Below are 12,866 nucleotides of genomic sequence, written 5' to 3'. Positions count from 1 at the left end.
AAACCTCAGTAATTCTCTGTTATGGTACATTGCATCCTCTAATCAGTCTGTTTTTTCTTTATTCCTCGGTCATTTCTAGTGCCCAACACAATTGACAACTGTTTGTCCCTTCTCACCCTTCTCCATCACTAAATCCATCACTTTACTTAAATGTACATAACTATTAGAGCATTCGACTTCTTACTGTTTCAGGCCACTGTATACATTCATCATTGACCCTTGAAAACAGTAGTGTCCAAGCCTTTTATCTTCATTGGCTCCATAGTTGAGTGCCTTAGAGCATTCTAGGCCAAATATGAAGTTTAAATCCATGTCCCCATTATTTTCCAAATATCTCAAGTTGCTGATACTAAATGGTCTGTATGTTCTGATTCAGGATTTGTCAACTATTAAAGCAACAGTCCATTCCAAACTCCCAGGCCCACATAATTCAAACTAGACAGACAAGTAAGAGATATAAGTGCAAACAAAACTGAGTTGTATAGAAGGATTGCCAGGGCCTGCTGGGCATAGTTTGCATGTCCCCACTTTAAAACTTGCCAGATGTGAACAATGGATGTGTTTCTTTCTACCAACGCACTAATTTTCTGAGCGCAATCATGTCTCAAATATGTTAAATTGTGACATAAATAACAGCATTCTGACCAGAGTGAATGTCTAGAGAAATGCTTAATGTGGCTTGATGTATATATTCTTTTCCTGATTGGTATCCTGTGTAAGCCAAGAACGTTTACAGTTGCATTTCTCTGCTCATTGCAGATTGGTCCTGCGCGATTCCGTGCCCCAGAACTGCTCTTTCGACCTGACCTGATTGGTGAAGAGTGCGAAGGAATCCACGAAGTCTTAGTCTTTGCAATCCAGAAGTCTGACATGGATCTGAGGCGAACGCTTTTCTCTAACATTGTGCTATCAGGAGGATCAACTTTATTCAAAGGTATCCTGTTGAATTTATTAATGAAACTATTTGGGATTTGCAAACTGAGATTGGCTCTGTCATACCTCTGTGGTGTTAACCTTGTCTTGTACAATTTTATTTTTTTATTTTTTATTTTTATTTAGAGATACAGCACTGAAACAGGCCCTTCGGCCCACCGAGTCTGTGCCGACCAACAACCACCCATTTATACTAACCCTGCAGTAATCCCATATTCCCTACCACCTACCTACACTAGGGGCAATTTACAATGGCCAATTTACCTATCACCCCCTACAAGTCTTTGGCTGTGGGAGGAAACCGGAGCACCCGGCAAAAACCCACACGGTCACAGGGAGAACTTGCAAACTCCGCACGGGCAGTACCCAGAATCGAACCCGGGTCCCTGGAGCTGTGAGGCTGCAGTGCTAACCACTGCGGCACTGTGCCGCCCTAAGGTAATCTACACTGATTACCTCCCCACGTTGAAATGCTACAGCCTCTCACCATCATTTGCAGGCTTCATATTCTGTAATCATGAAACTTTTTTTTCAGAAAGCACAATGCATTTTTATACTGAAAAAATAGTGGCAGCACAGTGTTGCAGTACTAGGGAGTTGAAGTATTCGCATAGCATTGGATGCAAGTCTGATTCCCTTTCGCCAAGTTCTTGATCTCAGCCATGCTACTATGTGGAGGTGCTGAAGGCCAGCTATTTTTCTACGGGAAGGGAGAGTCTCCACCCAGTTACATACCCAGTACCTAGTTTGAACTGCATAAGTGAAAATCTTCTAGAAGCTGTTAGTAGAGACTGTACCGTTTAATTGATGCGTTTATTTTTAATTTTAGGCTGCCCATAACTGTGGGAAAAGTTATAGTTAACAAGCAGCAGTTCATAACAACATAGTGATATGGCTGGGTGCCACTCAGAAGACTTGCTGCTTTGTGTCTGATTCTCCACTCATGACAAGCTGGCTGTGGCATGTTAGTGGAGCAAGGATTTATTGCTGTTGCCTTTCCCCTTACTATGAGGATCACTATTGGGAGACGGGCTGTCCCAGCAGCCTGCCTGAAAGGGCAGGAAAGTCCCCATAAGAGCACAAATAAAATCAGGAGCACACCATGTGATAGATCACACAATCAGGAGGAGGCAAATTGGGAGGTAGCCAATGAGAAAAAGAATATTCAGGTGCGACAACTATATTCAGAGCTCCCTCCATCTGGTAATCGAACAAGTTTTTTTTTGTTCCTTCAGTGTGTTCATACTTGGTACTCTTGCCCCAGTTATACTGCACCAAGCCAAGGGTATATTGAAAATGTGTGTCAGTGGAAACCCTCAGTAAAACTTCCCACTGCCCTTGATATTGATTGGGCGGGAGCAAAGTTCTACAGTTGTGCGGTTAAATGTATATACGAGTTCTTGCTACTGTCGATGATCGTTGTACTTATGATAACAATTGACCATCTCTTCGACTGTTTTTTATTATTTGAACTGTAAGTACAGTAGACAGCCTGATTTTTTTTTTTAAGCTTACATTTTAAAAGGTCCCCTCAATACAGCCTATTAGCTGCAGGTGCATGGCCACTGTTGTTTAGTTGTTCTCTCTACTGGTGGCAAACTAAATCAGCACCATTTAATTACAGGTTTGGCATTGATGGGGTGGAAAAGTTCACACTGTATTGATGCAAACATGCAACATAACAGGGACATTCATCAGATCGGAATTTAGAAACAGACAACTTAATATAAGTCTGGAAATTCCTGTTGACAGTATTAATGGAAGAAAACCCATTACATTCATCTGATATTTTAATACCATTGCTAAAGTAGTGGATAAAGAATGTCAGAGAAGTGCACTAAATTGCTTGTCCTTTTTATATTCAAGGTAGAAATCAGAAAATATTTTTCCATCAGTTTTAAATGTTATAGAAGAAAAAGTTTTGCCATTGGTAAAAGAAATTTTAAACCAGTTCAAAGTAAATATCGTAAAGAATTTTTTTGGGGTGAAAAGTCAAAACTGATCATGAACTGCAGTGAAGGATCATTTGGTAAAGGTGGAGTGGAATTGAATTATATTGCCCAGGACTATCGCAAGTTCAATTCCTGCTCAATGCTGAGTTAACGTCAGGGCTGTAGGAGTTTCTATGATGGACATCAGTATGCTTGCGCAGTGGAGAGGAAAAAAATCTTGTGACTGATAGCTATCCTGTGATTCTGGCTGAAAATTTGACATCGGTAAATGTTGGGTCAGATTGGGTGCGGCTAAGATGGCCCCACAGTCAAGTAGCCTGCTCGCTTTCATTGTCTAGGCTGATATATGAAGAAAGACATCACTTCTTCTATGGGAAGCCTGCCAAATAGGCACTTAAATGGACAGCGGCGGGCCTTCCATGAGCTCAAGGCCCGCCCTTGGAGAGCTGCCTGCCAATCAGAGGCTTGCAGTTCTTTCACTGAGCAGCGCCATCACGGAGGCTGTGGCTGCTGCCAGTGGAGCACCTACCCAAGGTCTAGGAGCCTTGCTGGACCCAGGCCACAGGTAGGTCAGGGTGGGAGGGGTCTCGGCTGGGGATCGCAGGGGAGGGGGGTGTAAGGGGGTCAGTAGCAAGGGCAGGAAGGTAGCTGTCAGTGGGCCGAATCTCTTCTGGAGCTGGAAAGCAGCATGCATGGTTTTTCCAGCCATGCTTCCTGTGTGCTGGGCTAATTACTGCTGCGGTGGGAAGAGGCTGTTAATTGGGCATTAATTGCCCTGTTAAAAGACTCAAGTGGCAGCAGGGTGGGAGGGCCGTTCACAGGCCCTCTTGCCTTGGATTTAATTTTAGTGGCGATGGGAAGATGGTGGGTTTCTCCCTCCCCCCCCCACCCCACCCCATCCACCACCACCATCATCCCACCCGACTTTATGCTCTTCTTGCCTCCAAACCTGCCGTGGGGGAGTGCATTAAAATTCCCCCTATCTGTCTGGACCTCATTTATATTGTGGGCTTACCCTATCTGTTGATAGCATTTAATATTTTGCATATCTCAGTGAGGTGTTGCTTTTTGCACTTTCTTTCTAGATTGTAGAGTTGAAGTTTCCCTAATCTTTACTCATAGCTCATCTCTCTTTTAAAAATGCTTTGTTGTAGGTAAAGATTGCATTATTACAATTGTGCTTCAAAAAATTAAATAGCGAGGAGCACGTGGCAATTATTCAACATAATCTCCCAGCATCTCTGTTTGCAGATTTTATTATTGGGGAATGAATTCATCTTAAATAAAACCCATCTTTGATGTCTTTAACAGAAACCATGCAAATAAAAGATTGCACTATGATCAAGATGAAAAGATATTAGCAAGGATGGGAAATAAGCACAACACATGTAGGAAGAATGTGAGCTGTATTCCAGAGTTGAAAATCTACCAGTAAAACGCTTGAATCATTGGAAACAGTATTCCAAGTCTGATGTGGCTCATTAAAATTAACGTAGAGGGAAAAAGTTAATCAATTGTTCCGTTAAAATTAATGGACAGAAAATCCTGCTGGGGCCCAGTGACCTTTTGCCCACTTGCCTCTCCTCCCTCCTTCCCTGAATTCCCAAGAGACCCTCCCGGCTAAAAATTAATAAAATCTGTCCAACCGTTTGAAGGGAAGGCAGTGTTTATTTTCTACAGAGAGGTGGAAGGAAAGGACAATGTGGGAGAGGAAAATGTTCTATTTAGATTGTAAATGCTTCCTGCAAGAGTGTGAAACATGAGTAAATCCTCATAGGGATGCTCCATCTCTTGGAGAGTAGTAGCAATGTTTGTTAGATTCTGAATTAGCTTTTCCAAAGTAGGACTAAGCCTTTTAGACAACAGAAAGAGCACCTTTGGTTTCTTCCACTCTTTTTCAGCACACAGATAAAGATCATCTGATTTTGATACATTCAGTAAAGTAGCAGACGGCTTCACTTAAATTGGACAAGCGTGGCTCTGTTGCATGAATCCTGCTCTCCCATTAAAATTGTTGTTGTGATACCTCATTCCTTCCACTGTGTGCCGTATAACAGAAATTTTAGAACACTGAAACAGCACTTCCACTGTACAGTGCTACATTGCCCCCTAGCGTATACACCAACATAATTAGAGTTTATAGAAAAGGGATGTCCATTTTTCTGTAAGATTGTGTTCCCTTTTTAAGGAGAGAAACAAAAGAAGTTTTGAAGGCATGATATGTTCCACAAACCTGCCAACAACTCCCGAAAAGTGTTTGGCAGTTTCTCCCAATTATGATGGGGATATCAGAAGGTTGAATATTATCCTCCTGTGCTTATTGGATTCGAGTATGTTTTGAGATACAACAGTCTGTGGCCACTTTGTTCTTCCATTCCTATTTGAATGTTAGTTAGAATTGATTACATTGTTTAGCTTTCTTGATGAGTCAGTGAGACTTCACACCAGTAAATAGAACTTATTTTGTCATTCTCAAAGAGATTGAATTCTGGTTATGTTTTAATTTATGTTCTCATAGATACCCCAGGCAGATTGCGTTTATAAAAAGGAGGGCCTTGAATTACATTTGATAGTGTTTTTTTTATTCATTCATGGGATGTGGGTGTCGCTGGCTAGGCCAGCATTTATTACCCATCCCTAATTGCCCTCGAGAAGGTGGTGGTGAGTTGCCTTCTTGAACCGCTGCAGTCCATGTGAGGTAGGTACACCCACAGTGCTGTTAGGAAAGGAGTTCCAGGATTTTGATACAGCAACAGTGAAGGAACGGCGATATAGTTCAAAGTCAGGATGGTGTGTGACTTGGGAGGGGAACTTGCAGGTGGTGGTGTTCCCATGCATTTGCTGCCCTTGTCCTTCTAGTTTGTAGAGGTTGTGGGTTTGGAAGGTGCTGTCTAAGGAGCCTTGTGGCGTTGCTGCAGTGCATCTTGTAGATGGCACACACTGCTGCCACTGTGCGTTGGTGGCAGAGAGAGTGAATGTTTGTAGATGGGGTTTCAATCAAGCAGGCTGCTTTGTCCTGGATGCTGTCGAGTGTCTTGAGTGTTGTTGGGGCTACACCCATCCAGGCAAGTGGAGAGTATTCCATCACACTCATGACTTGTGCCTTGTAGCTGGTGGACAGGCTTTGGGGAGTCAGGAGATGAGTTACTCACCACAGGATTCCTAGCCTCTGACCTGCTCTGGTAGCCACGGTATTTATATGGCTACTCCAGTTCAGTTTCTGGTCAATGGCAGCCCCTAGGGTGTTGATAGTGGGGGATTCAGCAATGGTAATGCCATTGAATGTCAAGGGGAGATGGTTAGATTCTCTCTTGTTGGAGATGGTCATTGCCTGGCACTTAAGTGGCAAGTAACATTCGTGCCACATATCAGCCCAAGCCTGGATATTGTCCAGGTCTTGCTGCATTTCTACACAGACTGCTTCAGTATCTGAGAAGTCGCGAATGGTGATGAACATTGTGCAATCATGAGCAAACATCCCCACTTCTCACCTTATGATTGAAGGAAAGTCATTGATGAAGCAGCTGAAGATGGTTGGGCCTAGGACACTACCCTGAGGAACTCCTGCAGTGATGTCCTGGAGCTCAGATGATTGACCTCCAACAACCACAACCATCTTCCTTTGTGTTAGGTATGACTCCAACTAGCAGAGAATTTTCCCCCTGATTCCCATTGACTTCAGTTTTGCTAGGGCTCCTTGATGCCATACTCAAATGCTGCCTTGATGTCAAGGCCAGTCACTCTCACCTCATCTCTTGAGTTCAGCTCTTTTGTCCATGTTTGAACCAACGCTGTAATGAGGTCAGGAGCTGAGTGGCCCTGGCAGAACCCAAACTGAGCGTCACTGAGCAGGTTATTGCAGAGCAAGTGCTGCTTGATGGCACTGTTGATGACACCTTCCATCACTTTACTGATGATTGAGAGTAGACTGATGGGGCAGTAATTGGCCGGGTTGGACTTGTCCTGCTTTTTGTGTACTGCACATACTTGTGCAATTTTCCACATTGCCGGGTAGATGCCAGTGTTGTAGCTGTAGTGGAACAGCTTGGCTAGCGGCGCGGCAAGTTCTGGAGCACAGGTCTTCAGGGGCGGCACAGTGGCGCAGTGGTTAGCACCGCAGCCTCACAGATCCAGGGACCCGGGTTCGATTCCGGGTACTGCCTGTGTGGAGTTTGCAAGTTCTCCCTGTGTCTGCGTGGGTTTTCTCCGGGTGCTCCGGTTTCCTCCCACAAGCCAAAAGACTTGCAGGTTGATAGGTTAATTGGCCATGATAAATTGTCACTAGTATAGGTAGGTGGTAGGGAAATATAGGGACAGGTGGGGATGTTTGGTAGGAATATGGGATTAGTGTAGGATTAGTATAAATGGGTGGTTGATGTTCGGCACAGACTCGGTGGGCCGAAGGGCCTGTTTCAGTGCTGTATCTCTAATCTAATCTAATCTAATCTAATCTAATCTACTGTTGCCGGAATATTGTCAGGGCCCATAGCCTTTGCAGTATTCAGTGCCTTCAGTCATTTCTTGATTTCATGCGGAGTGAATCGAATTGGCTGAAGTCTGGCATCTGTGATGCTGGGGTCTTCAGGAGGAGGATCATCAACCCGGCACTTCTGGCTGAAGATTGTTGCAAATGCTCTACTGGGCTCCCCCATCATTGAGGATGGGGATATTTGTGGAGCCACCTCCTCCAGTTAGTTGTTTAATTGTCCACCACCATTCACGTCAGGATGTGGCAGGACTGCAGAGCTTAGATCCGATCCGTTGGTTATGGGATCACTTAGCTGTCTATCGCGTGCTGCTTACGCAGTTTGGCACGCAAGTAGTCCTGTGTTGTAGCTTCACCAGGTTGACACCTCATTTTGAGGTATGCCTGGTGCTGCTCCTGGCATGCCCTCCTGCACTCTTCATTGAACCAGGGCTGGTCTTCTGGCTTGATGGTAATGGTAGAGTGAGGGATATGCCGGGCCATGAGGTTATAGATTGTGGTTGAGTACAATTCTGCTGCTGCTGATGGCCCACAGCGCCTCATGGATACCCAGTTTTGCATTGCTAGATCTGTTCGAAATCTATCCCATTTAGCATGGTGATAGTGCCACACAACACGATGGACGGTATCCTCAATGTGAAGGCGGGACTTCGTTTCCACAAGGACTGTGTGGTGGTCACTCCTACCAATACTGTCATGGACAGATGCATCTGCGGCAGGCAGATTGGTGAGGACAAGGTCAAGTAGGTTTTTCCCTCTTGTTGGTTCCCTCACCACCTGCCGCAGACGCAATCTAGCAGTTATGTCCTTCAGGACTCGGCCAGCTCGGTCGGTATTGGTGCTACCGAGCCCCTCTTGGCGATGGACATTGAAGTCCCCCACCCAGAGTACATTCTATGCCCTTGCTACCCTCAGTGCCTCCTCCAAGTGGTGCTCAACATGGAGGAGTACTGACTCATCAGCTGAGGGAGGGCGGTAGGTGGTAATCAGCAGGAGGTTTCCTTGCCCATGTTTGACCTGATGCTATTAGACTTCATGGGGTCCAGAGTCGATGTTGAGGACTCCCAGGGCAACTCCCTCCCAGCTATATGCCACTGTGCCGCCACCTCTGTTGGTTCTGTCCTGCCGGTGGGACAAGACATACCCGGGGATAGTGATGGCAATGTCTGGGTCATTGTAAGGTATGATTCCGTGAGTATGACTATGTCAGGCTGTTGCTTGACTAGTCCGTCGGACTGCACTCCCAACTTTGGCACAAGCCCCCAGATGTTAGTAAGGAGGACTTTGCAGGGTCGACAGGGCTGGGTTTGCTGTTGTCGTTTCCGGTGCCTAGGTCGATGCCGGGTGGTCCGTCCAGTTTCATTCCTTTTTATTGACTTCGTATCAGTTAGATACAACTGAGTGGCAAAGCAATTATCTGCCATAGTAGAGAAAACCCCTTCCCATAGGTTATTAGTGGAAACTGGTGAATAATTGAAGTTTCACTGGAACAAGAAGCAATTGAACAACTGTCCGGGGGCAGCAAAGAAGCTCTCTTGATATTCTGTTTCTTTCAGTTTTTCTTTGGTGTTTTATTTTCAAGTTGAAACGATATGGAACGTAAGAAGCATGTGTAAAAAGCTTTTCCAATCTCCTGAGCAGCCAATAAGTACACTTCCCTCATACTCATCAGGTCCTGATGAGTAGAACTAGTGTTTTATGTAACCAGTGTTAGCTGTACCTCAGTGGGTAGCACGGTCGCCTCTGAGTCAGAAGGTTGTGGGTTCAAGCCCTGCTCAAGAGACATCAGAACGTAATCCAGGTTGACACTCCAGTTCAGTACTGAGAGAATGCAGCACTGTTGGCAGTGCCATCTTTCAGAAGCGATGTTAAACTGAGGCCACATCTGTTATCTCAGGTGAATGCAAAAGATCCCATGGCACTATTTTGAAGAGCAGGGCAGTTCTCCTGGTGTCCTGGACAGCGTTTATCTCTCAACCAACATGAGGAAAACAGATTTTCCAGTCATTATCACATTGCTGTTTTTGGGAGCTTCCTGTGTGCAAATTGGCTGTAAAGTGCTTTTGAACATCCTGAGGTTGTGAAAGGTGATATATAAATGCAAGTTCTTTCCTTGCAACAGCAGTTGGTATTATATCAACTAGTATAGACCATCAGGGTTTGGGCAGGATATAGGTAGATGGCAGCACTGATCTTTTGATCTTGTAGATCATGTAGCACAGCCTGAACTAAAGCTTTTGGACTTTTAGCACCTGTACTAAAACAAGCAGTAATCTGTACCAGCACGGGTAAAACAACTCCATCTCAATTGTTAAAGGATCAAAGCTAAGGGTTGTTAGCACAAGTAAGACAACGGGGCAGGTTTCCATTTGAGTTGCAACAAATCACCTCTCCCACTTAAGGGTGCAGTGACCATTGTATTTTTTAGATGTTTGGACCTCTTCCGCCTGTTTAGCGGATTATGGATGGATTCCAGTCTTGAGCTGGGATCTGAAGCGGATCTGGATCTATTTGGAATTTCAGTCTGCAACATTTAATTTCCAAAACAGATGTTGAGTTCAGCACCATCACCCTGCAAATCCAACATCTGAATGGAAAATCTACTGCGATCGGATGCATGTGAAACAGTGCTGTATTTTTACACTACCTTCACAGACAACTGTTTTTAATTTCCTATGTTTTCTTAATCACAGGATTTGGTGATAGACTGCTGAGTGAAGTAAAGAAATTGGCACCAAAAGATATAAAAATAAAGGTATTGTTACATGTTCTCACACTCATATGTTAGCATTCACCCTTCTTCCTCCTCTGGTTCACAACAACATATTGAGTAAGGACAAGACGCTTGATGGTGGAGTATATGGAACAGACCTTATTGATGTTTGGTTTGAGTGATTGACCCAACTAGAAAAAGAGTAGCTTCCCGTTTATCCTACGAGCTCTCTGAAGATCTGTTGAATACCACACTCCTTTATACATTATATTTTGCCTACATCAAAGGTATATGTCACGGATAAGACCTCATTCTCTGAAAAGTCGACTCATGTAAACAGTTGCAGTTGTTAACTCCAAAGCTACTTCTCTTAAACAAGATTCCTGATGTAACTGTTCTTAACCCTTTAAAGAAGAGGCTTTGTTAACAATTATCTTTCTATACTATAGTTAATGGATCCCTCTACCTATATTTATTACCCGAGCCACTAAAGTTAATCCTTACTCACTCGTGGCTGATGTCATTACGGTCACTTATTTCCTTGCACAAGCATTTCTCTTAAAAACACTCCAATACTAAAAGCAAAAGACAAGTGCTTTCCTGTCACACTTGAAAGCCATCCTGTTTATATTGAAAAGCCTGTTGCTCCAAGACACAAGGAAGTTCGATTATTAACCTTAACTCCTCAAAATGTCCAACATACAGCTCTCCAGGATGTCCAACATCATATGCACACATATGCTTCCACATCTGTACACTCTCACCTCGATTGTTTTTTAAAAATCTTTGAGCTTGGGAAGAGGGTTAGGTAACTCAGCCCCTCGAGCTTGTTCCACCATTCGATTGGATCCTGGCTAATCTGTATAATTTTTTGTTTAACGACCAAGGTAGATTTAAACTTGCATTCTCTGACTTATTAATCCAGTATCTTAAGCACAACACAACTATATACCCTACTCTCATACGAACACACGGTCATAGGCAAGGTCACACCCAGATGTTCCCACTTTTAGATTCAGTACAAAGATAGAACAATCACAGTTGTACACATTAACAAATTAACAGTATAGTTTTCTTTTAAATGAAGTTTTTAAATATTTAATTTTCAGAATATTGTAAAATCTGCTGAATATAGGACTCTAGAATCATCAGTGCCGGTGCAGCTTCCTTATACCATATGAAAGATTGTATTTTAGAATAGTTTCTAGAAAATATTAAAAATGTTTTAAAAATGATTTAGAGCCCCTAAAAGACTTGTTGCTTTTCGCTGCATTAGACCTTAGGGATATTATATAAACATTTGAGGTAGAATGAATTAGTTTATTCTTTGCATATGCGTTTCATTACAGATCTCTGCTCCTCAGGAGAGGCTATACTCCACATGGATAGGGTAAGCGCTCATTTGTTGGTGATAACATGCACTGTAGCTGCTTAAAATGTGACATAGCAAAATATAGTTTGGTTATGTCCCTGTCTTCATGCTCTGGTTTGCTTGCCTTGCTTATCTGTTGTGCTGCACATCACAGAACAACCTCCAAAATATAATTCATTTTGTCAATTAGTACTTGTACAGTGCCATTGATATAAAAATCAGTGGGGTGTTTGATTGCTATGGAACCAATGAGCTGTATAACGCCCATTCCTTTGGGTCTGCTTTGAAGAGACATTGGGGGTCATTTTAACCCCATAAATGGGTGGGTTTTGGGTCAGGTGGGATGTAAAAATGTTAGGAATCTCAAACATGACCCCATCCCACCACCAGCCCACCCACTTACAATTATAATGGAAGCAGAACAGGAGACAGACAATCAACTCACTCCCGGGAGGCCGGAGATCATTTAAATATTATAATAAGGATACGTGCCTCAAATGTAATCTCCATTTTAAATTTCACCTTCATCGGCTGGGTTCCCAGGGCCTCGGGGAAACCTGGCAGCTGAAGGGAGGTGAGGACTGCAGGTGTCTTTCCACATACCTGCTTCCCCATCCCCCCAGGCTCAAATATCTCCTCACCACATCAATAGATATCTCCAATCTCTCCTCTGGTTCCGCCTCTTCCACACCCCCTGCCATTCCTCATGTACCTTTGGGTCCCAGAGAGCCGTGGATGCTCTGTCCTTGAGTATATAGGCCTCCTTTGGTGTTCCTCGTGGGTGGTCTATGGGACAGGCTGGGTGCAGGGAAGTCTAGGAGGCTGGGAAGGGGTCAGTTCAGACATAGAGGCTGAACAGATTGGCCTGAACATAGACTTAGCCCAGAGACAGGAGATGTTGGTTGGGCAGAGCAGAAAGGCTGAGCAGGGTGGAACCTGACCATACGGAAAAAACACTATTTAAAAAAAGTAAAGAATGCTCAAAACAATTGAAGTAGAAAGCTGGAAGTTAGAAAATAAAATGCTACCTTTTATATTCTCGTGAAAAGAGCTTAGGGCTCAGTAGGCTGAAGGAACGGCTGGCTGCCATTGGTGGAGAGGTTAACATTGGGTATGCGCAAAAAGTCAAAAATGGAGGGTGCAGATATCTGAGGGTTGGAGCGCTGAAGGAGGTTACAGAAATCGGGAAGGGTGGGACTGTGGAGGGATTTGGAAACAAGGATGAAATTTTAAAATCGAGGCGTAGCTGGAATGTGAGCCCACTTAGGTCAGCAAGGAGTAATGAGTGAGCAGGACTTGGTGCAAGTTAGGATACGGGCAGCAGACCTTTGGATGATGTCAAATTTATGGAGGGTAGGAGATGGGAGGCCAGCCAGGGGAGCATTGGAATAGACAAGACTAGAGGTAACA

The 12,866-nt window shown here is 44.0% G+C and overlaps 1 protein-coding gene across 4 annotated transcripts in view; it reads left to right on the top strand.

The window, feature by feature from the left end:
* LOC137380751 (alpha-centractin) overlaps window positions 1-12,866 on the top strand; it is an 80,317-nt gene that overhangs the window by 64,569 nt on the left and 2,882 nt on the right. For all 4 annotated transcript variants that reach the window (XM_068053054.1, XM_068053057.1, XM_068053056.1 and 1 more), the window contains 3 exons: window positions 760-934; window positions 10,065-10,126; window positions 11,434-11,474. In XM_068053054.1, coding sequence (XP_067909155.1) covers window positions 760-934; window positions 10,065-10,126; window positions 11,434-11,474 — 278 coding nt within the window. The remainder of the gene's footprint in view (window positions 1-759; window positions 935-10,064; window positions 10,127-11,433; window positions 11,475-12,866) is intronic.

This window comes from Heterodontus francisci, chromosome 20, assembly GCF_036365525.1.
Source record: "Heterodontus francisci isolate sHetFra1 chromosome 20, sHetFra1.hap1, whole genome shotgun sequence".
Taxonomy (NCBI): domain Eukaryota; kingdom Metazoa; phylum Chordata; class Chondrichthyes; order Heterodontiformes; family Heterodontidae; genus Heterodontus; species Heterodontus francisci.
This window is presented reverse-complemented; position numbering and strand designations above follow the sequence as displayed.